We start from the raw sequence: 27,358 nt of genomic DNA, 5'->3' as shown, positions 1-27,358 counted from the left end.
ACAGATTTTTTTTTTTACAATTTCTAACTTCCTCTTTAATCAGGAGACTGCTTGAATAGAGATACCGAGCTCTATATAAACAAGCCCCTACCTTCCTCAGCTGCAGCCTCTGCTTTGACAGATAATGAGATCACTATACCATTATATCTGTGGTCTGGAAATTGTATTACCTTCTCTTCCTCCCACAATTGTTCTGAAGAACCAGGAAGTTGTCACGGCAAGTAACTTCATTTTCACTGTTTGCCCCATTTAAGACATAAAAAAACATTAATGATCCCTATTCAAAGCAGTTGGCAAAAAAAGTAGTGTATGTTCAGCACAAGCCCTATTCACTGGACAGTGTGGTTTACTAATTATTTGAGTTAAGTGATGCTTTAGCCTCTTGTACTTTCTTTCTTTTCCTGCTCTGGATTCATATGAATAAATGGGGCATCATTAAACAGGCAGAGCCTCCTCCTCCTCCTCGTAGCAGTTGCGATGCTGCTTGTTGTAACTGATTTGTTGTCTATAGAATTTATTTATGTTAAACCCGGCAGTGCAAGATATATGACATCTACTTGTATAAAAATATGTAGAATTTTTAAGATTTCTCCAAATAAAATACTAAACATTGCCTATTGGGGCACATTAGAGGAGCTCATTTACATCTCTCTCGACCACAATCGATATACCTTGAACCACCAGCAGTCGTGAAGGTTAGTGCCGTCCAATATTTTTGTGTTGTGAAATTAGATTATTATAATATGTATAGTAAAGAAATCTTGGGCAAGCTATACGTTCAAAAATATCTCTTAAAGGGCCACATTCAGCCTGCAGGGTTTGAGTTAGTCCTGTTCTATTAATGGGAAGTATGTGACTTGTGCATTCTCGTTACAATGACAAAACAACACTTTGTTGTCTCCAGTGATACTTGTGCTGCTGCTTTCCAAGGGGAATCGGCTAAAGGCATTATGGGACATTATAGTCTAATATTTGGCACAGTTCAGTTGTTACTTGTTATGCTTTCCCCATTTGTTCTGATTTCAAGCTCAGTATTTCTGCTGTTCGGAGGAGACCAGAAAATGCATGACTTGTCGTAATGAAAGATGGTATTAAATGTAGGCTGATGTTTATACGACTTTTTATTGATATTGTATATACACGACAATAAAATCATTGTACATGACATTACTGAGTTGCTAGTCATTTGTAGAGTGGGGAAGCCGGGGGTTGACTGCTGAGTTCTTGGGGGCAGGGAAGGTATAACTTTTGGGATGGCAGATGTTAACCTGTACATACTCTTGGTCAGAAGTTAAGGTGGCCATAGTCGCAAAGATCCACTCTTTTGGCGACATCGCCAAACGAGCAGATCTTTCCCCGATATGCCATTAACAAACATGGCTATATCGGGGGTAATCTGAACGTTCGGCCGAACGATCCGATTACGATGTGCAATGGGCTCCAGCGGGATCGGTCGGGTCAAAATCAAACCTCTCCGATCGACCAAACGACTGATCTCCGCCGGACGAAAGATGTCGGCACTCTCCAAACACGATGCGAAAATCATACGAATCCTCGATCTGTGCGTCTATGGCCAGCTTTACACTGTGCGTGTGCATAATGTGTCTCTATGGCTTCAACTTCATATTCACTTACATTCTGGTGTCCAAAATAACACAATGATATGGAAATAAAGACAGAAAGGACAAACAAACTGCTTTTATATAGAAACAATCTTACAAGGCAATAATATGCCTTGGTCAATACAAGCCAACAGGACACCCCTTTTAATAAAACCGATTTGGAAAATCATGAAGGAATTACAATTAAATCGGCTGTGTTAATCTGCTATTTGCCACTTTAAAAGGGCTCTGGTTTTTTTGAAGTGACTTGTTTTTTATTAGTCTTGTTCACTAACAGCAGTCACATTTCACAACACTAGTAGTAAATTAGGGAAAATGAGGGAAATGGCTGGGGCAGGACTCGTGATTCCGATAGTAAAGCAGTAGGTATTTAGTCAGGCTGCCAGAAAACATGGGATCTGGATGGAGGGCTGGGTAATGGGCACATTTCAGGAATAACATAAAGAAATATTTTGGATGTCTGGTTGAAAAGACAACTAAAACAAAGTGGTCAGGGTATTTCAGTTACCCTCAATAACAAGTAGTGGGTACAATGCAGAGGAATAGGGGAGAAATGAAGTGAAGGGAGCGATATGAAAAGGGAAGGACATGACATGGAGCACAGGAGGAAGGCCACATAAAGAACTACAGAAATCATTCCTACAAAGTATGTCTGTGGATAGTTAATTAATAGAAAGCTTGTACAGTAGTTACTTGTTTGTGCAATAAAGATCAGATAATAGAAAAGTACCAATATATACTATATACTCCGTACAAAGATTGTGAGCAGGTCTCAAAAATTAGTAAAGCTTTCCATACACAGGCCATATACTGTAGATGCCCATTTAGCCTCTCCGGAGTGACCAAGCTGGCCCGCTGGAGCACCTTATTAGCCCTTGTATAGGAATCTAATTGACCCTTGTATAAGAATCTGGAAATCCTATTAAGTAACGTCTGTCCATTGATGTATTCCTATCCCAATTTAGCCCACCATGTGGATGGCCAAGCTGGAAAAAGATGGAACCTCTCCCCCAAACAGATTTATTGGTGTCCAAGCACATTATTTGTGCATAAAACTGGCAGAGGGAGATAAAGTGTTAATACTGCAGATCTGTTTTAGAATTGGAGTATGTCATGTGTTTCATAATTATCCAGTGAGCATCAGGTCTTGCCATGACGTGACATTGTATGGCCGTGATAAAGTAACTTGTTTTTGACTGTGTAACGTCTTTCATGTCATCAGGAAGGAGTCAATATTTGGTATGCAGAAAGTGTTTTTCCTGGAATCCAGTCCTGATTCATGTCCTGCCCAGCATAACTTTCTGTTTACATGAAAATGTAATAGTCATTTCTACTTTATAACATTTCCACTGCACAAATAACATACTGCCCTTTGCGGGTGCTCTGCCTGCACATCTCCCAATTCCCACTGCTTCCATTAAAGATGGGGCAGGCAAAATCCACACCAGGCCTTAGAAAATCTCCTAAAGGTGGTTTCTGGATTTGGCCAGTACACTGGACTTAAAGTTAATCGCTTGAAATCCATTATCTCTCCTGCAAATCCCCAGGCTTCCAAACAATGTGGGCATGTCGCCCCCCCTAAAATTCTGCCGCCCTAGGCCCGTGTCTTTGTGGCCTTTCCACAAATCCAATACTTCTCGATATAGGAACAGATTCTCCAATGCAGAAACTGTGCTGCTACACAACATGTTTCGAGCTCTGGGCTCTTTTTCAAGTGTTACATTTCCAAAACAATTACACAGATCTATTAAAGGTGTATTAAAGGTGTATTAGAGGCAACTGCTGTGGGGAATATTTTCCAGCCTTGACTCTTGTAGTTGTGCAAAAGTTCCTTCAAGTTTTATGTCCATAAAGTGCATTTAACGATTACACTTGTCCCCAGTATTGCTTCATGCCTACTAGAGTCCATAGTTCATACATATACACAATCTCGTCATGAACAAAGCATGACAATTAATGTCGGGGGGGGGTTGTTTGGCCCATAATGCAAACTCTACACGTATTAAATACAATACATATGTTATAACAGAAAACTATGCTGCCGCTATAAACCTGTGTCTTACCCATGTGTCGTTCATGACGATCAGGTATGTTATTCTATTCATGTACAGGCAGCAGCAATTTTTTCTCACTGAAAGGAAACAGAAGGAGTATTAGCATGGTCATGAAACTCCTTGGTAACTTATAATATCCTTATATTTTACAAAAGGGGGTACTTTATTCACTAAATAAACTCTCTATATCGATATTGCTCAATTTAAAGTCTTGATCTATGTTTTTAGAGAGTGTAATTTAATCAACAATTCATCTGTATCTTTTAGACAGACTGGAATTTGTTTCACAAGTGTTTGTAGATACAAATCGACAAATTTGCTCAAAGGTTCAAGTATAGATCCATTCCCAGACACTATAGGGCGGCCTGGTGGTTTTACCAAGGATTTATGTATTTAAGTACTGGGGTGCGTGGATGCTCCACCTATAAAAAATCAGCTATTTGTTTGGTTATTAACCCACTGGTCAAAGCTTCATTTACAAGTAAGGTGACCTCCTTCTTAATAGCATCTATTGGTCTTTACCAATCACTTCATAATGTCCTGGTATTTGTAATTGCCGCATTGCTTCTTCCTTATTTAGGGTCCTGTCCATAACTACAATAGCTCCCTCTTTATCTGCTTTTTTTATAATAATGGATTCATTGTTTTTCAAGGTATTCAGGGCTTGCCTTAAAGGACAGATTATTGCTGGGTTTTTTAGGCCTTCAAAAATGCTTTTGGCTTCTCTACCACCACTAGTTCGAATGCATTTAGTGCATCATTCTTTACATCCGGTAAATATTTACTTGTCCTTTTATATGGACATGAATCCACCGGGGGCTGGGTATCATTCTTAGGAAAACACATTTTTAATTTTCAATTCCTAAAAAACTTCAAAAATTCTATTTCCCATTCAGGGAGGTATGTATGTAGGTACAGATCCCAGTCCTTTATTTAGCACACTTCTTTCGTTCAGTATTAAGGTGTAAGCAGAAATGTTTATAACAATGTCATTTACCTTAGTGTTCTTTTTCTTGCTCACACAGTTAGTACAGTATATACCCACTGGTGGATAATTTTTAACACAGTGGTTTTAGAAGCCGCTTCAGTGGGCTCCTTCAAAGCCCTGTCCAAACTCTCATACTGAGGAATTTCTTCCTATTATCCTACCACACCCTCCATGGTTACAGTTGTACAGGCCTTTCAGAAGTCTCAGAAAATACTGTAGTTCATGGCCCTCCGGAGGCTTGGTCTCCTTGGACCACACTATGCTCTACCTTAACCCGCGCCCGCCCACATCTGACTTTCGGGTTGCTGTTATAGACCCGCGCCGGGTCCAATGACATTACAAACAGGGCGGAGTGAGCAGGCACAGCGTCTATAAAATACGAACCTGGAAGTTGTAAGCCGAGATTTGACGGTGGCGGGCGGGGAGAGCAGGAGAAGAGCTCAACCTGCACCCACTAAGCACCCGCGAAGAAGAGTGCGAAGTCGGCTCGCACATCACTAATTATCATATTGCAGCTCTGTTACGCTTTTAATGTACAATTCCCTACAAGGCCTATAAGCTTAGCTGAATCAACCCTTGAGACCTACCTTTGACCAAACCCCTATCCTGGTTCTACATTATATTATTTCCAGCAGGTCCCTCTACTCTGGAAAAAAAACAAGATTGAATGGCAGAGAGACATTTTCACGCTAGATGATAAAAAATGTGGTCTGATGCCCTCAAATTGGTCCCTGAACTATCAATCTCCATCAGAGATAGTTATATACAGATTAGATTTCTAAATAAAGTGAATCTGACCCCATATTGCCTGTCAAAATCTATAATAATGTATCTGATCAATGTCCCAAATGTAGAGAGGAAATAGGCACTATGGGGCAGATTCACTAAGCGCCAAATTTGCACTAGCGTCCACTTCGCTCACATCACAATATGTCGCCAGCCTTTGATTTGCCAGGACAACTCACACGGACTGTTCACGATGCTCCCATCCGGCAGACGCTTTTGCAGCATTAAAGCCCGAACAACCAGGCTGCGCGAAAGCTTCAGACTCCTCAACTCACTGCCTGCCCTCCCACTACATTCCAGACACACCTGAACTGTGAACTGAACTTTGTGAACTAATTTATTTGCACAATTCTAAAGGTTTCCACATGTATATATCCAATTTCTGCCAATATATTGCACATTTCATGTTTACATATTTATTGTGTATTTTTAAGTGCCTTTTTGTGATAAGTACTAGCTGGAGCCACGTTGTCTCGTCTCACTGTGTATTCGTATACTGCTGAGATGACAATAAAGTTTACTTTGACAACGCTAATTCACTAAAATCCGAAGTTGCGTCCAGGGCGCTGAATGCTGGCGAAGTAGCGCTAGTGTTGTCTAATTTGCATACAGTGGGAAGTTAAAGTTCAATGGCCGCATATGTTGCAGCCAATATATTACACTACCCAAGCCCGGGAAACCTTAATAAAATAAAATTGTTGTTGAGTTGTTATATTTCCCTACACATGACCCCAGTGTATAGTTTATGTGCCATATGTTAGGAAATGTAGGGAGGTACCCCAGAAAAAAATATACGATCTTTTGCAGCCTATCACCCTGAAAAATGAAAAGTCACCAGTGTTTTTTGGGACTTAGAAAAATTGTCAACTATTGTCAACTATTTTTTGAGGAACTCCTATCTACTCTATTGCACTTCACATGGTCTGAGGTGGTGAAGGCAAGTCTGGCGCAAGAGGTAACGTTCAGTAAAATCCGCATCTTAGTGAATTTGTGTAGTAATGTCCATTTGCCAGAGCGCAACTTCGCCAGGAGTAAGGTAGCGAATGACTAAATCGGCAAATTAGTAAATTGACGAAGTCCTGACGTCACGCTGGCCAATCTTCGCTAGCGTTAGTCACTTCGCCCTTAAGTAAATCTGCCCCTATGTTTCATGTCTTCATTCTGGGACGAGCTGTTGCAATTTGTCAATGAGAAGCTTGCACTTCCACATATCCATTCTCCAGAACTGTGTTTACTAGGATCTAAAACTTCGGTCCTACTCCAGAATGTGTCACCTACAGCTGCTTTTCTAGGCCAAAAACGCTATTCTTATGTATTTGAAATCTCTGGACTCTTCTTCCCTGCAATTCTGGTAAAAGCTAGTAAATGATTCCCTTCCAAATCGGCCAGGCACCCAAGGCAACCCGGCCAACTACATCGCCCCCCTCATGATGCGCATGTGTGCAAGCACACGGACACACCCAGCAGATCGTGCATGTCCCGCAGATACACACAGAAGCGAGCGTGTGCGAGCGCGCATGCACAGAAGATCGCGCACGTCCCGGAAGAAGAAATTGCTGCCACAGTTGGGGAAACAAGGGTCTGAACTAAGGGCAATGTGGCAGAAGAGGTACAGTTTTTAAGCGCCCCTCCACCTTTGCGCCCTAGGCACGTGCCTCTTCTGCCTACCCCTAGTTCCGGCCCTGGTACAGGATACACAAATGCACTGTTATGGCTCCCCTGGGCCGAATTTGAGACAGCCCAAACAGATTCAAACTGACTCAAAGGTTCAGCTCCTCTGCACTCACCCTCTGACCTCCCCCCCCCTCTTTTTCTCCTTTATTATTTCTACTAGTTCACGTTTCTTCTCCTCTCTTGGATCTATAGAAAGCACTGATAGCGGATTGGACAATACTTATCCCATAGCACAGGTTGAGCACATGACGGTAGTACTAATAAAGACAATGCTACGCTTATATGTTCAATACAAAGGTTTATTGGTTACACAGAGATATGTCTATAGCAGTGCCTGCAAGTTTTCATATACCAATCTGCAATAATGTAACTGAAACGATCATACATGTGTTAATACACTATGCTTGTAAGAATTTTTACGGAAAATAAAAAAAAAAATATTAAAAAAAAACAAAAAATTATGCAAGATAAAATCTTTAAAAAAAAAGATGGGACAGGCAATGAAATAAATTTGACAATCCTATTCTTCTTGCAATGGCTCCACCATGAAGATGATGCTTTTAGTCTACGTCAATCCCCTTTAGAAAAGATAGAACAGTCCCATATAATCTTGATACTATTTTTTTACATACAGTTGATCTTGGATAGTATGGATATGTGAACCAGAGCTGTCAAAGAGGTTCATTATAAGAAATAATCAAGACTGGCACATGGTGTATAAATCCTTGAGGTTTCGGGATTAGCAATGACTATTTGGCATCTCCTGTATAGTATCCGTCCTTGTTCCCTGCATGTTCATAGAGCTCGTCTGTGTTTTTTGTGGCTTCTCTTACTTATAAAGTGCTGGCAGTCCTGCCATCTTTTAAAATGTATTTATTTTCCGACTCCATAAACATATTGCAGTCAGGCCTTGGCCACACAATATTTTGTGAGGTTTTTCTAGAGAGTAAACACGTTTATTTACTTAAATCAACTGTTTATTTAAAGCAAAGGAAATGAACACTGAGAATGCAAAGCTTTTCTTAATTCCCTCCAAAATGGAAACCCCATCTATGCAGAATTTCCAGTACCCGGTTACTCCATCAGATTGGCATGAAATATTAGTATGAAGCAACTAATAGTATTATTTTAAAAATGCTTTTCAAAGAGCATCTTCAGAATGGATACTTGGAGACATAGATTGTGACGGAGAAGATGTGTTTTCCAGGCAAAGCCTCTGAGGACGTTTCTGCCATTTCCACATCCACTTGTATCTCAGCAGGACCACTAAGTGGTTTGTTGAGGACCAGCTCCCAGCGGTGTCGGCTTGCTTGACGTACTTCCAGCCCACGCCCTTTTCCTCTGATAATGGAAAAACGCTGGTTGTCTCCCAGTGAGCGTGGGGCCGACATGGTGAACAATACCCTGGGGGCAGGGAGCTGGGACTGCAAAGAAATGGAGTGGAAGGAGATGGAGCGGGGGGCTTCTAGGCAACTCTTGCTTCCCATGAGGCAAGGGGACTTTTCACACTGTCTGTATAGAGAGAAATTGCTTATCACATACACAAGTTATATAGTTATTAAACTCCTGTTGGTGTATTTACAAATGTGTGTAAATTAAAAATAGCTATCGAAATACACCAAACATCATTACATTAATGTCACAGTGCACCATGTAAAATCCCCATTATTTATCCTATTTTTTATGTGCAGCTGAGTGTAAGCTCATAGGGCTATATAATTCCTGATGGCAACCCTGAACCTGTACATGTATACAAAACATGTAGAAATATTTACAGGTATTTTTTTATGATTTGAAAAGAATAATATGGGTTTTAGGAGCCACGTTTGAATTCTAACATTCTGGTTTTCCTGAACAAATTAGGCAGATCTCCATGATAACTTTAAGGGCAGAGACACACGCTCAGTTTCGGGGAGATACCTCGCAATAAATTGCCTTTTCTTCAGGGCGACTAATCTCCCTGAACTGCCTCCCGCCGGCTACAATTTAAATTGCAGATGGGATGGCACTCGGAGAGCTTCGTTTTCTGAAGTCGCACAAAGTTTCCTCGTGAGACAACTTTGGGCGACTTTGGAAAACAAAGCGTACCATTTGCCATCCCACTGACAGTTCAGCGTGATTAGTCGCCCCAAAGAAGAGGAGATATGTCGCTGGGCGACTAAATCTCCCCAAATCTGACCGTGCGTCTCTGCCCTAATAAAAGGAAACCGAACAAATGAGTTTCCCTTTAAAACTAGCTTTTAGTAATTTTTGTTGATTTTTGTTCTGCTACACACTTATTTACCATGGCAACCAATAACATTTCTTATGGTGGCATTCAGATTTTCTGGACATATACATATGAGCTGCCTTTTGTCGTCACTGCTCCTCCAAGAACCCTGAGTTTTCCAAAACCCAAACTCATACATATGCAGGTGGGGGCCAAAAAATTAACTGAAGTTCACCTTTACATTAAATTCTAGTATGATATAGATGGGCCCATTCTAAGCAATTTTTCAATTGCTCTTTATTCAGTGGCATAACTAGAGTAGATATTACTAGGCCCCACAGCAAATTCAAATATTGGTAAGTTCATCTTTTTTCCACTGCCCACATTATGATAAATGTGATTTGAGGTGATCAGAGGGCATATCTGAAGATAAAGATAAGGTTTGGTAGGGTTACCTTTAGAGTGCATACAATGGTAACAGGCATGGTAGGTGAGATTAAGGCATAGGAGGATCCCTTCAATAATGAAATAAATATGGTTGAAGAATTTATAGGCCATATCAAAGCAAATCAAACAGATGCTGAATAGATTTAACCTGCTCCTGTTTGAGCCAAGGTCTGACAGTGTGAAAACTACACCAGGGCAGACACAATAGCGGATACTCACTGGACTGATGTTTTGACGTAACTGGTGTTCTGTTTGGGTTTTGGACACTCTGGCTGGACACAAACGAACCCCCCATATAAATTCACACACAGACTTCCTCCTGGGCAGGGATTCTGCTCTAAGCTGCATTCGTCAATATCTGATAAGAGTAAAGAAAATAAAGGTCAGTATAAAATAAAGGGTCTCAGTACAAATGCGCAACCTTCTTGCTCATAAAGCTCTTACCCTGGCAGGTGTTGTGGTGAGGGTCCAGCACGTAGCCTTCTGGACAGACGCATAAGTATGAACCAGCAGTGTTAATACATTCATGCACACAGATCTTTGCCTCTGCGTTTCTATGGAACATGCTGCATTCATCTACATCTGTAAGGGATAGCAGGAAAATAAGGAATGGCCTCATAATATCATCAGATAAAAAAAGAATACTTCGGACAGAAGTTGGTTCTGTTTATATTTGTGGTATTTGAGCGTGCTATGTAAAATCCATGTAGAAGAGGTGAAACAACGGTTACTGTGTGGGCCCAATGAGTGAGGGATATTTGTGGGGTATTCATGTGTCATATCAATGGTCAGTCAAAATTGCCATTTTTGAACCTTAGCTCTAGTTACTTTCTCGCTTTGAGAAATAGATGACCTACCTTGACACAGAGCTCCAGGCTGGATCAGGTACCCAGGATCACAAGTACAGTGCTGAGTACCTTGGAATGAAGAGCACTTTGCTGGCTGTAGGGAGGACGCGTTGGATAGTGATGCCAACTCTGTAGGCGATAAAGGTAAATATGTTTAACTGCATTTCTTATACAGAGGCGGGGCCTTTGCAGAAATAGTGTCTGTAGGCGATAAAGGTAAATATGTTTAACTGCATTTCTTATACAGAGGCGGGGCCTTTGCAGAAATAGTGTAAGGGTGCCCCCACACTGAACCACTGCTGCTGCAGATCTGAAATACTTTGGGGTATATTTATCAAAGAGTGAAGTTAGAGATCACCACAGTCAGCTAAAGTGAAATATTGCCTCTCTCCATTCATTTCTATGGGATTTTCAAAGGCTGAAAGTGAAAGTTCCCCATTTGATAAATACGCCTTTAAAAATCCAATAGAAATGAATAGAGAGTGGCAGTATTTCATGCTAGTGGACTATGGTGATTTCTAACTTCACTCTTTGATAAATATACCCCATCATTTTTTTGTAAAACATTATCATTTTATTGGAAAAAAAAAAATTTGTATGGGCTCCTGTGCTCAGCCCATATGGTTGCCCCTATATTTATACATCCTGTATCATTAAAGTTCCCTTTACCATTATTAATACATACTGTAGCTGCATTTATAGGAAGAGTCTCTATGCTGTTCATGTCAACAAATATCCTTATTGGAGAGTTAGAGTTATATATAAGGATAGAGCATATCGGCGCCAGTGTTGAAGGTGTCTTTTTGTTTTCTGTGGTTACCTCATTAGGAGACTGTAAGATGCCTTTGTTATTAAACCGGGCACTCTCTCTAAACAGACAAAGAGTGTATGAAGAACCACACACACAGCATTTATTGTTCTGAGCGTTTGGCCAAAGAGCCTGAACAATAATTTGGGATCACAGGAAAGCCCAAGTCAGATAGCGTATATACTAATGGCGGCCCTGTGTGTATCTGTGGACAGTTCACACTTGTTAATGCTTGTGTTGCTTTCTGGAAAAAAATACCGTCATTCCTATATATTTATCTTTTTTCCCTATTATTAACATTGGGATCAACCATCATTTTTACCGGCCATGCCGATAAAATACCGGCCAGGTGGAACCCTAGTTCATGCCGATCACTCCTGTTTGCTCCATTAGTTTGATATAGGAGACGGGCTGGGGAGGAAAAACTACAAAACAACAGACCTCACTGTCGGGGCCACAGGGCCGGATTTACATAGTGGAAGCCCCTAGGCCCACTGCCATTTGTAAGCTCTGTCCCCCCCGTTTATTCATGCAAATTCTCATCAGCAAGACTGAAGCAATGCGGATTGGCACACTGGAAATGTAAAACAATGATCGTATCTCTGTGGCCTTAGTGGCCTTTCCACAAATCCGGGCCTGGTCCCCAGGCCCCCCACAATTGAGGGGGTGTTTCGTCTGCTGTACTATAATTATGCCATTTGTGGCCAGGGCCGCCATTAGAAATCACGGGGCCCCGTACAACAAAATTTTTGGGGCCCCCTGGGCCCCGCCCACACTGACGACCAAGCTCCGCCCCATATCCCGCCCACATCGCAGTTAAAAGACCACACAGACATCAGCGCTAAAAAAGTAACCCCCCCCCCCACACAAGTTGTAAAAAGCTATTGATGGTCAGGGCCCCCTTATAAAAAAATTGGGGCCCCAAAAAAAAAAAAATTAAAATTTTTTTTTTTTTTAAAAACATTGGTGGCAGGGGCCCCTGTTAAAAAAAACTTGGGGCCCCAACAAAAAAAAATGTAAAAAAAACTAAAAATAAACAAACATTGGTGGCAGGGGCCCCTTCTAAGTTAAAAACAAATTGGGGGCCCCAAAAAAAAATTTGAAAAAAAATAAATTTTTTTTTGAAAAAAAAAAAAAACATTGGCGGCAGGGGCCCCCTTATAAGTTAAAAACAAATTGGGGCCCCAAAAAAAAATTTTTTTGAAAAAAAAATTTTTTTGAAAAAAAAAAAATGGTGGCAGGGGCCCCCTTACAAGTTAAAAACAAATTGGGGCCCCAAAAAAAATTAAAAAAAAAAAAATTATTTTTTTTTGAAAAAAAAAAAAAAACTGGTGGCAGGGGCCCCCTTACAAGTTAAAAAAATTTGGGGCCACCAAAAAGAAAATTAATTTTTTTTTTTAAAAAAACCCCAAAAAAAAACAATGGTGGCAAGGGGCCCCTTACGAGTTAAAAAAAAAATTGGGGCCCCAAAAACAAAAGTTTTAAAAAAAAGATTGGTGGCAGGGGCCTATAGAATATTAAATAATACATTGGTGGCCAGGGGATTAAAAAAAAAAAAAAACACAAACTGGTGTTCAGTAGAATTGAACTCATGGCTTCAGTACTTCAACTTCGCCTCCTTTCGTGACTTCGGGTCTTTTCACCGCTTCAGGACTTCGGCTTCGGCTGTTTTCGTGACTTCGGGTCTTTGCGCTGCTTCAGGACTTCGGCTTCGGCTGTTTTCGTGACTTCGGGTCTTTTCGGCGCTTCGTGACTTCGGGACTTCGGCTTTTTCCGTGACTTCGGGTCTTTTCGTCGCATCGGCTTCGGCTTTTCGGCACTTCCGCATTCGGCACTGAAGAGGCAAGACGTACGGCTCGGGCGCTCGTAAGGGGGGCCCGGATCTTCAAAAAAATGCAGCGCTGCCGGGCCCCCTTCATGCCCGGGCCCGGTACGCTTGTCCCCCCTGTCCCCCCCTGATGGCGGCCCTGTTTGTGGCTAATTGGTTTCCAAACTTATCAAAGCAGGTCAGTGTGTCAGTTCAACAGATCACCATTCTGTTTTATGGGGTGTTAGAGTTCAGTGGCAGATCAATGTAAATTAGTGGTGAATTAACAGTTCAGACAAACTGAAAAGATGTAATTCTATTGATTGTCGGGTGGTCCCTCACTCCAGAGGTATCAGGGTTCTATCCAACAGAGTCAGTGGCACCGTCCAAGCCACAAAATATCCAAAGTATAAGTAAAGTTCACTCTGGAGAACCAAATTCGATTCAGTGTATTTTATTTAAACACAACATGTTTCGGACAGACATGTCCTTCATCAGCACCTGGCTAGACTAGTAGACAAGGTGGACAAGGTGGATGAACAATCTAGGTCAGCAATCTGACTTGCAATCAAGCAACATTTTAAATTCCATATTTGCAAAGTAAAAATGAAAAACAAAGATCAATTGAATGTTTTTTTTCCCTTAGTGCATTAAGCTACATTAAGCCACCATGAGCCAATAAATCACTTTGTGGCACTAAACCCACATAAACCAGTGTGAAATAGACTACATTAAGCAACCACTTAACCTCTCACCTGTACAGAGTGCAGGCTCCCCACTCCATGTCTGGTTCTTTTGGCAGGTTCTGGTTTCAGATCCAACCAGGCGATATCCTGGATCACACAAGAAGTGAATCTCATGCCCCACCTTTAGCTTCCCACCCAGTATTCTTCCATGTCGAGGGGCATTTAAACGAGGGCAGTTCTCTGGAAAAAAAGAACCCATCCCCAAATGGACAACTATCAGTTACCGTTACACAGCTTTATTCATGTAGTCAGCATCATTGGGTCAGTGGAACAAGGGTCCTGTAAAGGTGTAGCTGGATTATGGGTGAAGCGAAATTGTGATTTTGAAACCCAACAATTGGTTTAGAATAAATTATGCACTTAAGTGTATTGTTTTCTATTGTGGTAAGACATTTCTGAAAGGGGGTCTGGAAGTAAAAAATTGTAGGGACCCTCCATTAGCAGTAACGTTATAAAAGGAGCAATGAGGTCTCTTACCTTTAGTCTCTCCTTTCAGGAGCTGATCTTTCAGTTGTGTGATTCTCTGATTGAGAGCTCTCAGCCCTCGCAGGTAAGATGCCTCATGTTCAGTAAGCAACTTCTGGACTTGGCGAAGAACCTTTAAAGCCTCTTGTTGCTCAGAACAGGCCTGAAGGTATAGAGGACTTACTCAAGTGCCACAAAAGAGCATTAGCACAAATGTTTGCTGCTTTTCTAAAACCTAAATAGCAAATATTTCATCTTCTTTCAATGCAGATTATGAGGATCAAATAGTGGTTAAAAAGAAAAAGATAAGTAGATGGGTAATGGCTAGTGATGGGCGAATAAATTCACCTGGCAAGAATTCATTGCGAATTTCGTGTTTCATCGTCAGTGAATAAATTCACAAAACTCCCGCAAAAATGATCCTCCCACCGCGCGTCAACACTATTCGTACGCCCATTTATTGGGCGTCAATTTTCAAGTTTTACAAATTTTTCAACATTTTGCGAATTTCGTGAAATTTTCTGTGACACGGGACAAATCCGCCCATCACTAGTAATGGCACAATTGAGAATGAGGAGTTGTAGAGTTTATGAGCTGAAGGAGTCAATAACATCATTTGAAAATAAAAGCTTGAAGAAAGACAAAGAACGCATTTTAATCCCCAAGCAAGTTTCCTTTCCTTTTCTTCTTATTCCATGGTCTTACTTTACTGCCACAGGCCTGGCAAGACTGAACCTAGTGCAGGGATCCTAGTGCATCCCCTGTGCAGTTACAATGTGGCATGTGTCAAAAAAGAACAGTTCAAGGTTGGAGCAGGTGGAAACATGAGTGGCAAGGAGAAAGAAGAAAAAGGATAGGGATAGAATAAAGAGAAAGTGAGACTGAAGGGAGTACAAATGATTAATAATGATTGCATCCACATAAATTTAACTAGCAGACCAGCTAATGTCTGGATTTACTATAAAAATAGAAATTAATCTATTTTTATGCACAGTATTGTACACCCCTATTGCTTTTTCCAGGATGTATAATGCTAAACTTATATGTACACTAAATGGTCTATATATATATACTGTATATTGGCACAGTAATACAGTAGAACAGTTTTTTAGGGGACCAGAAATAAATGGTGTAAAATCTGGGAAAATGTAAAGTCAGGGACATGTATTATGCATAATATATAGGTGGGTCCACAAAAAAATATAAAATGAGGGGAGTGGATCTAAAATGTACCTTTTCCTGTATCTATTATAAATTGCATATACTGTATGTTCTGATGATGGGCTGCAGACAGGGCCGCCATCGGAGGGACAAGTGTCCCAGGCATGAAGGGGGCCCTGCAGTGCTGCACTTTTGAAAGAGCCGGGCCCCCCTTGAGAGCACCAAAGCTGTGCGGCCATTTTTGAATTCCCGAACAGCCGAAATGCAGCCGAACAGCTGAAGTCAACAAAAAACAAAAATAGCTGAAGCCGAACTCATGAAGCCACAAAAGGAGGCGAAGTTGAAGTCCTGAAGCTATGAGTTCAATTCTACTGAACACCAATTTGTGATTTTTTTTAAAAAAAAAATTTTAATCCCCTGGCCACAAATACACCAATAAAAAAACTTTTATGGGGGCCCTGGCACCAATGATTTTTTTTTAAACTTATAAGGGGGTCCTGACCATCAATAGCTTTTTATAACTTGTGTGTGGGGCGGTTACTTTTTTAGTGCTGATGTCTGTGTGGTCTTTTAACTGTGATGTGGAGTGGTCCGGATCTGGGGTGGAGCTTGGGCACCAGGGGACCCCGAAAATTTTGTTGTACGGGACCCCGTGATTTCTAATGGTGGCCCTGGCTGCAGACATAGATGTGACATGGTAAGCTACTAATGGGGTAAGACTTGCAGGAGAATGTTTCTTACTAACAGCTATAAAAGATTAAGTACAGAGTATGTCTATGAATTTGGCATACAGTTTTCTGTATTAAGCTAATTAATGCTTAGTTTGGAAAAATGGTGTTAAATGGTATACTTAGTTACATTGTTATTACTCTTTTATTGTTTCTGCCTTTAAGCCTTCCACTTTCTACTCTAAGTGCCATCTTTACCTCCTGTCATTGTGAGAGTCACTCACCTGCCCATTGCAGAACCACAGCAGATGGAGGATGATGTTCAGCAGCAGAATTGACTTCATTGCTTAATGACCTGAAAAGTGTCCATTCAGTCTTGTTATGTTTAATTACACTCAGTGACTAATGTACAAGGATAGTACAAGGATAGTAGTGATACTTGTTGGAATGATAACCTTGCATAGATAATCTAAATCCGATTATCGCTCCAACAGCAGGAACTTTACCATTCTTTGATTTACTTCGTTTACAGTTGAATATTAAAGATTTGGTTAAAGCGCTGTTTTCCTATATGACCATAAAATCTAGTATGTCCCTAGAAGAGGAGCACTTCAGAAACTTCTCACGTTGTTCTTTGTGTGCACTTATAGCATCACTTTCCATGAGATAGATACAGACACTACCAATCAACTTTTGAATATTGCTCCTTTGAACCCTCCCAGGATGAGAAAATACCTTTTCAGTGAGAACGTTGCATGCGACTAGCAATATATAAAATGCAAATAAGAACAGATAAATGATAGAATAAATGATAGAATAGCTAAACAGACACGTATATATATATGTATATAGCTCAGACAAACTCTGTGCCTCAGACCTTAACACTTACTTTCTGTACGTTTGCTTGGCAATGCTGCTCCTGGTTTTCTGGTTTGATATGAAGTCCTGAAGTAAACAGGAGGCTGCATTATATACTGTGTGCCCCTTTTCTCTTTATGCTGAGCCTGTTACCTCAGCATTCCTCCAGGCGGAGTCACTTCCAGGGAGAATAAACATTGGGAGGGGGAGTAATCAGACGAGTTACTGCATCCAAACACCTTCTCTGTCCCCATAGAACACTACAGAGCATCATATAGCCCAAAATGTAGATAACTATTGATTTAAGGATAGTATGAGTGTTCTGTATGCATGGAGGCTAAATAGGCCTCATGGGGTCTACTTTCAGTGAAACTATTCAAATAAAATTTAGTACTTCAAGTATATTTGTTTCCATATTAAAATGGCATGGAAAATACATATTTGCCATGAAAACCAATTTTAAAGCCTTTTTAATCCATCTGATGGATTCATAAGGTAAATGTAATGAAAGCTGTTAATACAATGCTCTGCTGCCTTCATTTACTGGTCAGCATCATGTCTAATAGGCACAATCTACCTTTTGGGACCCACTGCTGTATGAAGAGACATTTTAAGAGTTATTGATATAAATCCAGGTTATATTTGCAATCACTCCCATATGACAGACCACATTCCTGCTCTACTGATGCCTCTCACAGAGTTAGGTATCCATACTTACTCACAAACCAGCTTGAGACCAAGGGATATTTCCCAGTGACTTAGTGAAGCTGCATCCACTTACTGCCTTTGGAAGGTCAACCTCATTTAAGTAAACACCAATAGCTTGGAAAAAGACCTTTACAAATAAAGGGGGGCTCCATCAAAAAACAGATTTTTAGGTGATAACTTGTACAAGTGCAACTCCTACTAACCACCAATTAGGCCTTTTCTAACTTGTAGCAGACTGATAAAAAATATTTGTTGATATTGGCAGCTAATTGCAAAAAATTGGAAAGTATGGATTCTCTTTTATTTAAAAAGAGTATGCAGAATGCATTTACAACACAAGCCCTATTTATTGTGTTCATTTTTAGCAAAAGGGTGTTTTTAGGTGTTTACTTTCCCTTTTACGGCTATGATATTATGTTATATATTTTAATGCAAAAATAGCATATGGTCACAATGCACTGGTGCTATGCCTTTTTCTATTTTACACTATTGTAATGAATTGTGCATAGCTCATTTAGAAAAAGATGTAAAAAAGATTAAAGGATTAAAAAAGCTTAAATTTTGTATTGCACAATTTTGTATTCCTTTAAGATGAATAAAATGAGCAGTAAAAAAACATATTCTAAACATGTGAATCTTGCTTAGTGTGTGTGAGAACTTATTGTTTTTCCATCCGCATAAATCTATGCTGGATTAGTTAGCATCAAGAAGTTAATGACTACTACAGAGTAAAAACAAATAAGACAAAAATTGCTTTATGGTGGCCATATACACAGGCAGATTTAAGATGCTGGTTTGGCAGCTTATCTGCCCATGTATGGGGCCTCCCAAAGGCATTGCGACTGATATCTCACCAAAAATAGGGCAGATATCGATTGGGCAGGTTTGATTTTCCCCCCAATTGAGGACCGAATCGGCTAGTTGATGTGGTCCTCGCCCATCAGCGGCAATTTCTATAGTTGTAATCATTAGGGTCAAACTATCCGATTAGCCAGATATTACCCTGTCTTTGGTGGGCATATCAGGAGAAAGAGCCACTTGTTTAGTGACCTCATCAAATAAGCGGATCTTATAGTGTACAGCCACCTTATAGGACTTGCTCTGCACTGCATGAATCTCATTTCAAGGGAATATCTGGCCACTGGCTGTATGATGTGTCTGGACGTATAGAAACCAATGTGTGTGTTCAATGTCTGACACTCAACCACTCAGTGCTACAACTTTATTAAAAAAAACTATTGGTTCATAAAAGCACAGGAAGGAGGCTGATTAGAATAATGAATCTTGCTGCACTTCTCTGGCCTCACTATTATTTAAGCCAATATGGGTAGAGGCTCATTTAATTCATCCATTCCAACTGTGAAGAAGGGGCACTTACAGATTACATTCATCAGAGAGCGAGAACATACAAAAAATCCCCATCTAATCTAAAAAATACACTAAAAGATAATGTAAAGCTATGGGCACAAAGGCTGTGTTTCAGCTCCACTGTGTGTGACCGAACACAGGCTGATCAGATTCAAATCAATGGAGCAGGGGCACTGAGCAGATCTTCTTCTCTCATCCTGCAAAGATACGCAGTCTGACAACAGCCACTGACAACAGCCAGATGTCCATCCATAGCCCAAAAGCCCAGGTATTACATTGTCTGCTAGTACTAGCAGAATGGTCTATGTAACTATACGAAGCTGTTGAACATCCTTTCAATGTGCCACTCTCCATTGTCATGTGTGGTGCTCTCTCATTGGTGTCACATTAATGGCCAGATTGGCAGCTGTGCATTACTAACCTGTAGCCAAAAGCTGTTTACTGAGAAGCTTTGCTTCAGGCTATCAGCACCACCTGGAAAGTTAGGAAGATCTAGGTTGGTACAACTTCAGCTGTGAGGGGCAGCTCTACCTGAAAAATGGTACATAAGAACTTTCCAAAAATATGATCAAAATAAGCACAGTTCATTCTGAAGATATACTTGCCCCTTAATCTTGGTGTATTCATGTTGACTGATTTTGGGTTTATCAGATCAACCACAGCAATAGCCTCATTTGGAGCATATTTAATTAACTTTAGGTGAAATATCTTCATTGTAATTTTGATTTTACCCAAAGACCATGCTGTTTATTAGTAAAAGCTTAAACCTAATCTGGGAACTCAGTAGAAAAGAATAACAATTACAGCCAAGCAAATCAGTTTTATTCTCTTTGCATAATGTAAATTTAGTCATTGTAACTATGAATTGGACTATGGCAACGTACAATTAGAAGTTACACTGAGTATTGTCTGGGTGTTTAAAGGGGTGGTTCACCTTCAAACAATTCCTTGTTTTCAGATAGATCACCAGAAATAATTACTTTTTCCATTGACTTTCTATTTTCTATATGTGACCGTTTTTCTAATATTGAAGTGTCAAGTGTCTTTTTTCACCTTCTGAAGCAGCTCTGGGGGGGGGGTCGCCGATCCTGTAAACTGTTCTAAATTGATACATTTAGTTGATCTTTAGGAAATCTCAACCATGACTGTTTCTGCCATCTCTTCCTTAGCCTCAGCCACATCACAAGCATCTAATTTTGCAGACATCAACTGTGAAAACCCCATGACTCACTTCTCCTGTATGCTAATGATCAGAGTGCTCCTAATATTGTTATGTGTTTAGATGAGGAATATGCCTTTCTAATACTGTATTGGCCACATACAAATACTCATTAATAAAAGTGGAGCAGATTTATATACCAGTGACTGGACAACCACATCGACTAGAGTGTAGAAAAAAGCCTTTTGATGCATTAAGATTTTCATGGGCGTATCTCACAGCACGGCGAAGAATTTGACGTAGAACATATCTGAAAATACAAAGGAAGTGATATATAAGAAAATTTTTTATAGATTTTGTATGTTCGGAAATATCTTGATACAAGCATTATTTAGTTTTGAATATAAAAAAATCTCTTCATATGCTATAGGAAAAAACTAACACTTTAATTTGTGATCCCACAAGGACAAAAACACAAATGCAGAAAGAGACCATACAATGCGTATCTTAGACTAGGTTTTGCTCATTTTTTACTCCAGGTGTCACAGCTGCAAATTTTGCACTGGTAATCAATTTTATGCATCAAAAAATAGATTATTTTTGTCTTCTGTTCCTCTAGTAGCAGATGTTCACATTTTTACTCTGTTGGAGTGAACTACCTTATAATCAAACGTTAATCCATTCCACCTGGATCAAGAGGGCTCTCTTTAGAAAAAAAAAAAACCACTGTACAAGCAATAAAGCTTTAAGCGTGTATTGGATCATTTTTAAACACTGCAATAAGTGGAATATGGAAGAATATGATGATATCTTGCACCAAATAATGTTCACACAATCATAAATAGAATGTATTAACACATCATAACAACAACAGATAACATTAGGGGCTCTCTCATTAGAAAGTAAATGCCAATGACACACAAGAATAGCAGTGGTAACCATTAAACATTTCAGCTGAAGAAACTGGCACTTCTTTACAAGTAATAGTATGCACCCACTGAGAACTAATGGTGTGATGGCATGCTAAATGTTACTAACCTCTCTTTCTCCATGTGCCTTCTGCTGCAGTTATTATAAGCAATTTAACCACTTAAAAATAAAATAAAAAAACCTCCCCACATTTGGCCAGATTCAAGTCAAACATATTCTCACTGAATTGATTCTAGCCCTTTGTTGGTTAAAATATGTATAGAGAAATGTATACAAACATTGCACAAAGTTGTAGACATGTTTCACAGGAACAACATATATATTGTACAAATTAACACTTTGGTCCAATGAATGGAAAAGGAAGCTCTACAACACACCTGTTGGGGGGAGGGGCACGTCAAAAGAATGAAGACTTTATTTTTAACTGAGGACATTCAAACATAAAAGTTGAGTGGTTTCCCATTAAAAATGTCAGCGTAGACAAGGGGGTTATGTAATAAAAGGTATTTTGCTCCCCTTGCTGAAGGTGTGGGGTATGTGCATCCGGGCCCACCTTGTACAGCGATAAGCTCTTTCAACACATCTAAACATAGCATATACAGGTTATATATATGTAAAGTATGTAATAAAAGGCCCTAAGTTTGCCCAGGAGCAGTAACCCATAGCAACCAACCAGGAGGAAGCATTTACTGGTATCCTGTTTGAAAGCAAATACCTTATTGGTTGCTATGTGTTACTGCTCCTGGGAAAACTTAGTGCCTTTTATTACATATGGGGGAAAGTGTAGTGAATTTGTTATGAAGAGATAAACATAATGTTTAGAACATGAACCTGCTCTCAGTTATAGACGACTCACCTGGTTCATTCCAGCATTGGCAAAGAGCAGAGTTGGGTCAATCCAAGGGGACTGTGGCAGAAGAATGGACATAAGCCCATTATCTTTGAAGAAGTCTATAAACTTCTGGCGGATTTCTGAAGCAGTCATGGAGGTCTTCATAATGAGAGCTGACAGAAAAATGAGGGAATTTTTCAAGCAACTGAGCTCAATTGAGTGATTGAACATTATATTGCTCCTGCACACGTTTGATAATTGCCCAGTACCTCATATGCAGCCTACCCCTAGTCCGGCAAGTGTTACCTCAGTGAAAAGTGGGGGCGCTCTCTGAAGTCAAAGTGTTTTGCGCACGCGCGCCCTCGATTACGCACGCAAGCTGCACGATGTTGCGCACTGCTGCTGCGAGTGCTGAAGTGGCCGGCCGGGTTGCCACTACCCAGCAGCCCCAAAAGTCTCTAGTTCCTAACGGGCTGTGGCCACTCACTTGCCAAAGACTATATGTGTCGCTATTATAACGTGTCTCAAACATTCCCACCCAGAAAAGCACAATTAAACCCTATCACCCCCAGCCATTATATAAATCACTTCTCTCTATCCACTCTACTAACTCTGGCTTTTACCTAAGCGGGCAAAGCTTCAGGCTCGTATTAAACCCAACAAATTCCACCCACTGCCAAAGCAGCACCGGCGCACAACTATTACTAAGCAATGACGGGCCTTGAAGCATTTCTATTGGTCAATTGGGTTGAAGCCTAATTTTCTATTAATAGCGCCGTCTGTCACGTAGATGGGGTTCTTTGCTGATGCGACTGTGGGCAAAGCAGTGCCGGGCCAGTTCTGTCAGTTGCCCAGTTCTGTCAGTTGCCCCAGGCAACCCAGTTGGCCGTTCGGTCCCCACCACAGCTGTACGCAACGGCGCGCAACCTAGGACTTACGTGCGTAACCGTGCGCAACTGAGGACGCGCGTGCGTAATTGTGCGTGACCGTGCGCAATCGAGGACGCGCGTGCGTAATTGTGCGTAACCGTGGACGCGAGTGCGTAATTGTGCGTAATTGTGCGTAACCGTGCGCAATCGAGGACGCGCGTGCGTAATTGTGCGTAACCGTGCGCAACCGAGGACGCGCGTGCGTAATTGCGCGTAACCGTGCGCAATCGAGGACGCGCGTGCGTAATTGTGCGTAACCGTGCGCAATCGAAGACGCGCGTGCGTAATTGTGCGTACCGTGCGCAACCGAGGACGCGCTTGCTTAATTGTGCGTAACCGTGCTCAATCGAGGACGCCCGTGCGCAACGGCGCGCAGCCCAGGGCGCGCGTGCGTTGTCGCGCAAAGCACTTCGACTTTACAGAGCCCACTTTTCAACATGGTAACACTTGCCGGACTTTGGTTGGGCTGCATATAAGGGAAGTGTCTGGCATCCCCTAGTCACGTGCCTCTTGTGCCTACCCCTAGTTCTGGCCCTGGGGCACAGGGTGGGCAGGTCACATGATCAGTTTGTGCCGGGCACGCTGTAGTAAGTTTGGCACTAGTAGTTTTCTATAGCCCAGCCGGGCGCTTCTCTGATGCCGTGTGGTATCTCTAGTTTGCTGGAGAAAGGCTTATTGGGCCCAGTGACTGCGAGTTCTATTTACTTTTACCCTCACATTTGTGGAATCTTATTTGTCTATGGCTGGTGATTGTGGTGAGAAGTTCACCCCTCTGAAAAAATTATTTGGTGTGGTGCAACCCCAAAAATGCTTGTGTATTCCGTCTTCTTCTAACCTTTATTTTCACCCTATTCTAATGTCCACTGCAATTTCTTTCCCCCTTGTTCTCTGCTCTTCTCTTTTTGATCTCCCCTTTGCCCCATAATATGTTTTTGGTTTCCCTTATATACCTTCTCTTTTTCTCCCCCAGGACCAATTTACTTCATTTCAATCTTTATAGACGCAAGTCTTTTCCATAATCTTCCATTCTTCTTTCTTTATGCCTCTAAATCTCCCTCCCTCGTTTACTGATGTTCTTCCACATTAGTAATAATGTGCACCAGTTGTGCCCCAGGGCATTTCTGCTACCCTTAGGGCTGAAACACACGGCGCGGCTTGGTCCAATCCAACGCAATGAGAGGAAAGGGATGCAACGAAAATAAGGTAAGTAATAGAAATGTCGGACCTTGTCGATGCATGCATCCGACACGACTGTTGGATGCGAACACTGCATGTTGTGTCTTCATCAGTCGTGTCGTATCCACGCAACGTTTCCTCTCATTGCGTCGGATGTGACCAAGCCGCGCTGTGTGTTCCAGCCCTTAGGGCTCTTACACACTGTTGTTTGTTTCTGTGTTTTTCAAATACACACAGAGTACAATAAAACATATATTGCGTTTAAACTTTTTTTTATAGTGCAGCTAATAGAGTTTTTTCTGTTCCAAACATAATCCTTTATTCTACTTATGGCTAAATGTGCGTCAAGCGCAAGAAAATGCAGCATGCGTGTCAACAAATGCACTGAAACTCAAATGTAGTAAAAAGCAACTCAGAACGCTCATACAGTGCAGCCAGGAAGAATAAAATGGAACCAGTTAGCAAATGTGTTTATTTGTGCTCAAACCTGAGTTTAAATGCGGGTCAAATGCATAAAAATGTATGGAAATAAAAGCTATTATAAGGATTTTGAGCCGTATTCGCTTTTTAAAACACACTGCTAAACTCATCATTTAGCTTCTAATATGGACAAATAACAGTTGACTGCACACAGAGGAACAATTCAGGGAATGTCTGCATTTCACAGCTGTTTATGCAGCCCCCATGTGTGCAGTCACAAAACAGCACTTTATCTGTCTTTATAAGCCACAGCAACTCTGAAGAGGGAAGAGTATACTGCCAGTTGTACATCACTGCTCCAAAACAACTAGAAAACACAACATGCTGGCAAATAACTTTCCTATCTTTCAGCTGGCTCATGGCAGAATGAAGCAACATTAGTTAGAGTCCTGCGCGGGTCCATTTTCCGGAACCCGTACCCGCAACCCGCATTCTTACCAGATTAGAGCCTCTACCCGACCCGCAAGTACCTTATACGCAACCCGGACCCGTTGACCATCAAGAATCAGGAAGTGACATCATCGGAAGAAGGCGTGATGAGAAAAAATCCCTATTGAGAAGACCCCCGACCCGCAGACCGCCGACCCACGTCTATACCCGCACCCATAACTTCTACCCCTTCTTAAACATGAATGCATTGTTTCCATTTTGGAGCTGCTACACGCCATATACTTCCTTAAACTTATTAACATTGGTCACTAAGTTGTTCAGCAGATCCCTGGCATTCATTTTTATCATGTCTTGTCTTGGTACATAAATAGTTATCAGAGGAAAGATGCAGTAAAATGGAAGTGTTAAGGCAATTTTTGGAGATTTCATAAAAATTGTAGGAAAGCTTTTATAGTTTGGAGTAGACATATTTACCCAGGCAGTGTGTATCTAAAGTGAAAGCCATGAAATTAGTATGCACATGGTATATTTTAGGGACCTTTACCTGCCATATACCTAAGCATTACATAGGCATCAGAACCGGGGGGGGGCAGAATTTTCCTCCTCCAGTTTGAAAAGGTTTTTCTTTCCACAATTTTTTTTTACAAATATATTCTCACAAATGTATTCTCTGTGAGCCCCGTAAGAGGAGACATTGGTATAGCGTAACTATGGTGGAGAAGTTTCACCCGGGCCCGCTCATCCCCTTTCCCGCAGCCAAACTGAGATTGCGCAACTGCCCCGCCTGCTGCAGAGCCCGGAAGAGAAGACAGGCTGGCGGCGTAACTATGGGGGAGCAGTTGCACTAAGTATGCTGCTCCATTAGGTGCTGTATAGAGATATTTACTTCTTCTTTTATAATGCATCAGTTAAAGTGTTTATGCTGACGTCTAGTGCTAAAAAGTAGTAAAAAAAAAAAAATTGCAATTCTATATAAAATCATACTTAATGGTATAATATCACACCCAGTTTCTCTTTTATAAAATATTTTTTTTACTTGTGCCTGTGCCATCCTAATATCAATTGTGGGGGTATTTATACATGGAATTGCACCTGTGCCATCCTATTATGAAATCTGGGGATATTTATACATGGAATTGCGCCTGTGCCATCCTACTATGAATTTTGTTGGTATTTATGCTATCCTATTATGAAATCTGTGGGTTTTATACATGGAATTGCCATAGTGCCATCCCGCCATGAGTTCTGGGGCATTTATACATGGAATTCTGCCTGTGCCATCTTGATATAAGTTCTGGGGATATTTATACTTGGAATTGCCACTGTGCCATCTTGATATAAGTTCTGGGGGTATTTATACATGGAATTGCCATTCTGCTATGAATTCTGGGGTATTTATGAATGAAGTTGCCATTCCACTATGATTTCTAGGGGTATTTATACATGGAAATCTACTGTGCCATCCTGCTTTCTGGGCAGGGGGTATACAAAAAATTCAGGGTTAAAGATCTTAGTACAAAGTTAATCCAGAAAATGGTCCAATTGCATCTTGGAGTCAGGAAGAAATTTTTTGAAGCAAATTTGGAGAAGCTTTAGAAGGGGTTGTTCTCCTTCCTTTGTATCAGCTAGAAGTTAGACAGGTTTTACTTAGGCCAAAAGGCTAGACGTGTCTTTTTTCAACCTAAATTACTATGTTTATATATAAGTATTATGCCGATGCAGTGGGATTGGAGAATTTGTACAACTGCCCCATTATAATATAACATTGCTTTCTAACTAGCAGGAAATATATCCATGTTGTGAGAGATATTTGAATTTTTCACATTACTAATGCAGTCACTGCATGGTTTTCCCTACTACAGGTTACACAGTGCTCCAGGTCTACAGCTCCTGGGGAGGTGCTAGAACTTATAATCGGCTGGGAATGCCTGTGTTTACCGATTATTATACTGACTATATAATGTATTCTTGTACCCACTTAGCTTTATTGTACATTGTGCTTGGCCTGCCAGTATTCTCTATATCTTACTGCTCATGGTGTCATTGTCCATTGCTCTCTATGGATGTATTTGGTGTGTCAGTGCCCACTGCTTCTTACTATGATATATACTTAATGTTCTTTATGGTGCTTGTGGTACCTTCTCTATATTATGTTCTTGGGAGATCAGTATCTACTGCTTCTTTGTATGTCTTTTGATTACCTCACAGTCTCTGCATGTAATGTACTTTAGGTTACAGAATCCTT

At 40.9% G+C, this 27,358-nt stretch overlaps 1 protein-coding gene and 1 long non-coding RNA gene across 2 annotated transcripts; both read right to left on the bottom strand.

Moving 5' to 3' along the window:
• Positions 1-7,405: 7,405 nt before the first annotated feature.
• LOC108715472 (fibulin-7) lies at positions 7,406-17,601 on the bottom strand. The gene is made up of 8 exons (XM_018260646.2): positions 17,173-17,601; positions 16,568-16,638; positions 14,467-14,617; positions 13,999-14,169; positions 10,638-10,757; positions 10,225-10,362; positions 10,000-10,138; positions 7,406-8,636 (listed from the first exon to the last, which is right to left on the bottom strand). The coding sequence occupies exons 2-8, from the start codon at positions 16,625-16,627 to the stop codon at positions 8,279-8,281; spliced, it is 1,137 nt and encodes a 378-aa protein (XP_018116135.1). The 5' UTR covers positions 16,628-16,638; positions 17,173-17,601; the 3' UTR covers positions 7,406-8,278.
• A 2,421-nt stretch (positions 17,602-20,022) lies between these two features.
• Positions 20,023-23,111, bottom strand: LOC121393290. Its single transcript, XR_005960950.1, has 2 exons — positions 22,163-23,111; positions 20,023-20,686 (listed from the first exon to the last, which is right to left on the bottom strand). It is a non-coding gene; the product is annotated as an uncharacterized LOC121393290 (long non-coding RNA).
• Between the last annotated feature and the right edge of the window lie 4,247 nt (positions 23,112-27,358).

This window comes from Xenopus laevis, chromosome 4S, assembly GCF_017654675.1.
Source record: "Xenopus laevis strain J_2021 chromosome 4S, Xenopus_laevis_v10.1, whole genome shotgun sequence".
NCBI lineage: Eukaryota > Metazoa > Chordata > Amphibia > Anura > Pipidae > Xenopus > Xenopus laevis.
This window is presented reverse-complemented; position numbering and strand designations above follow the sequence as displayed.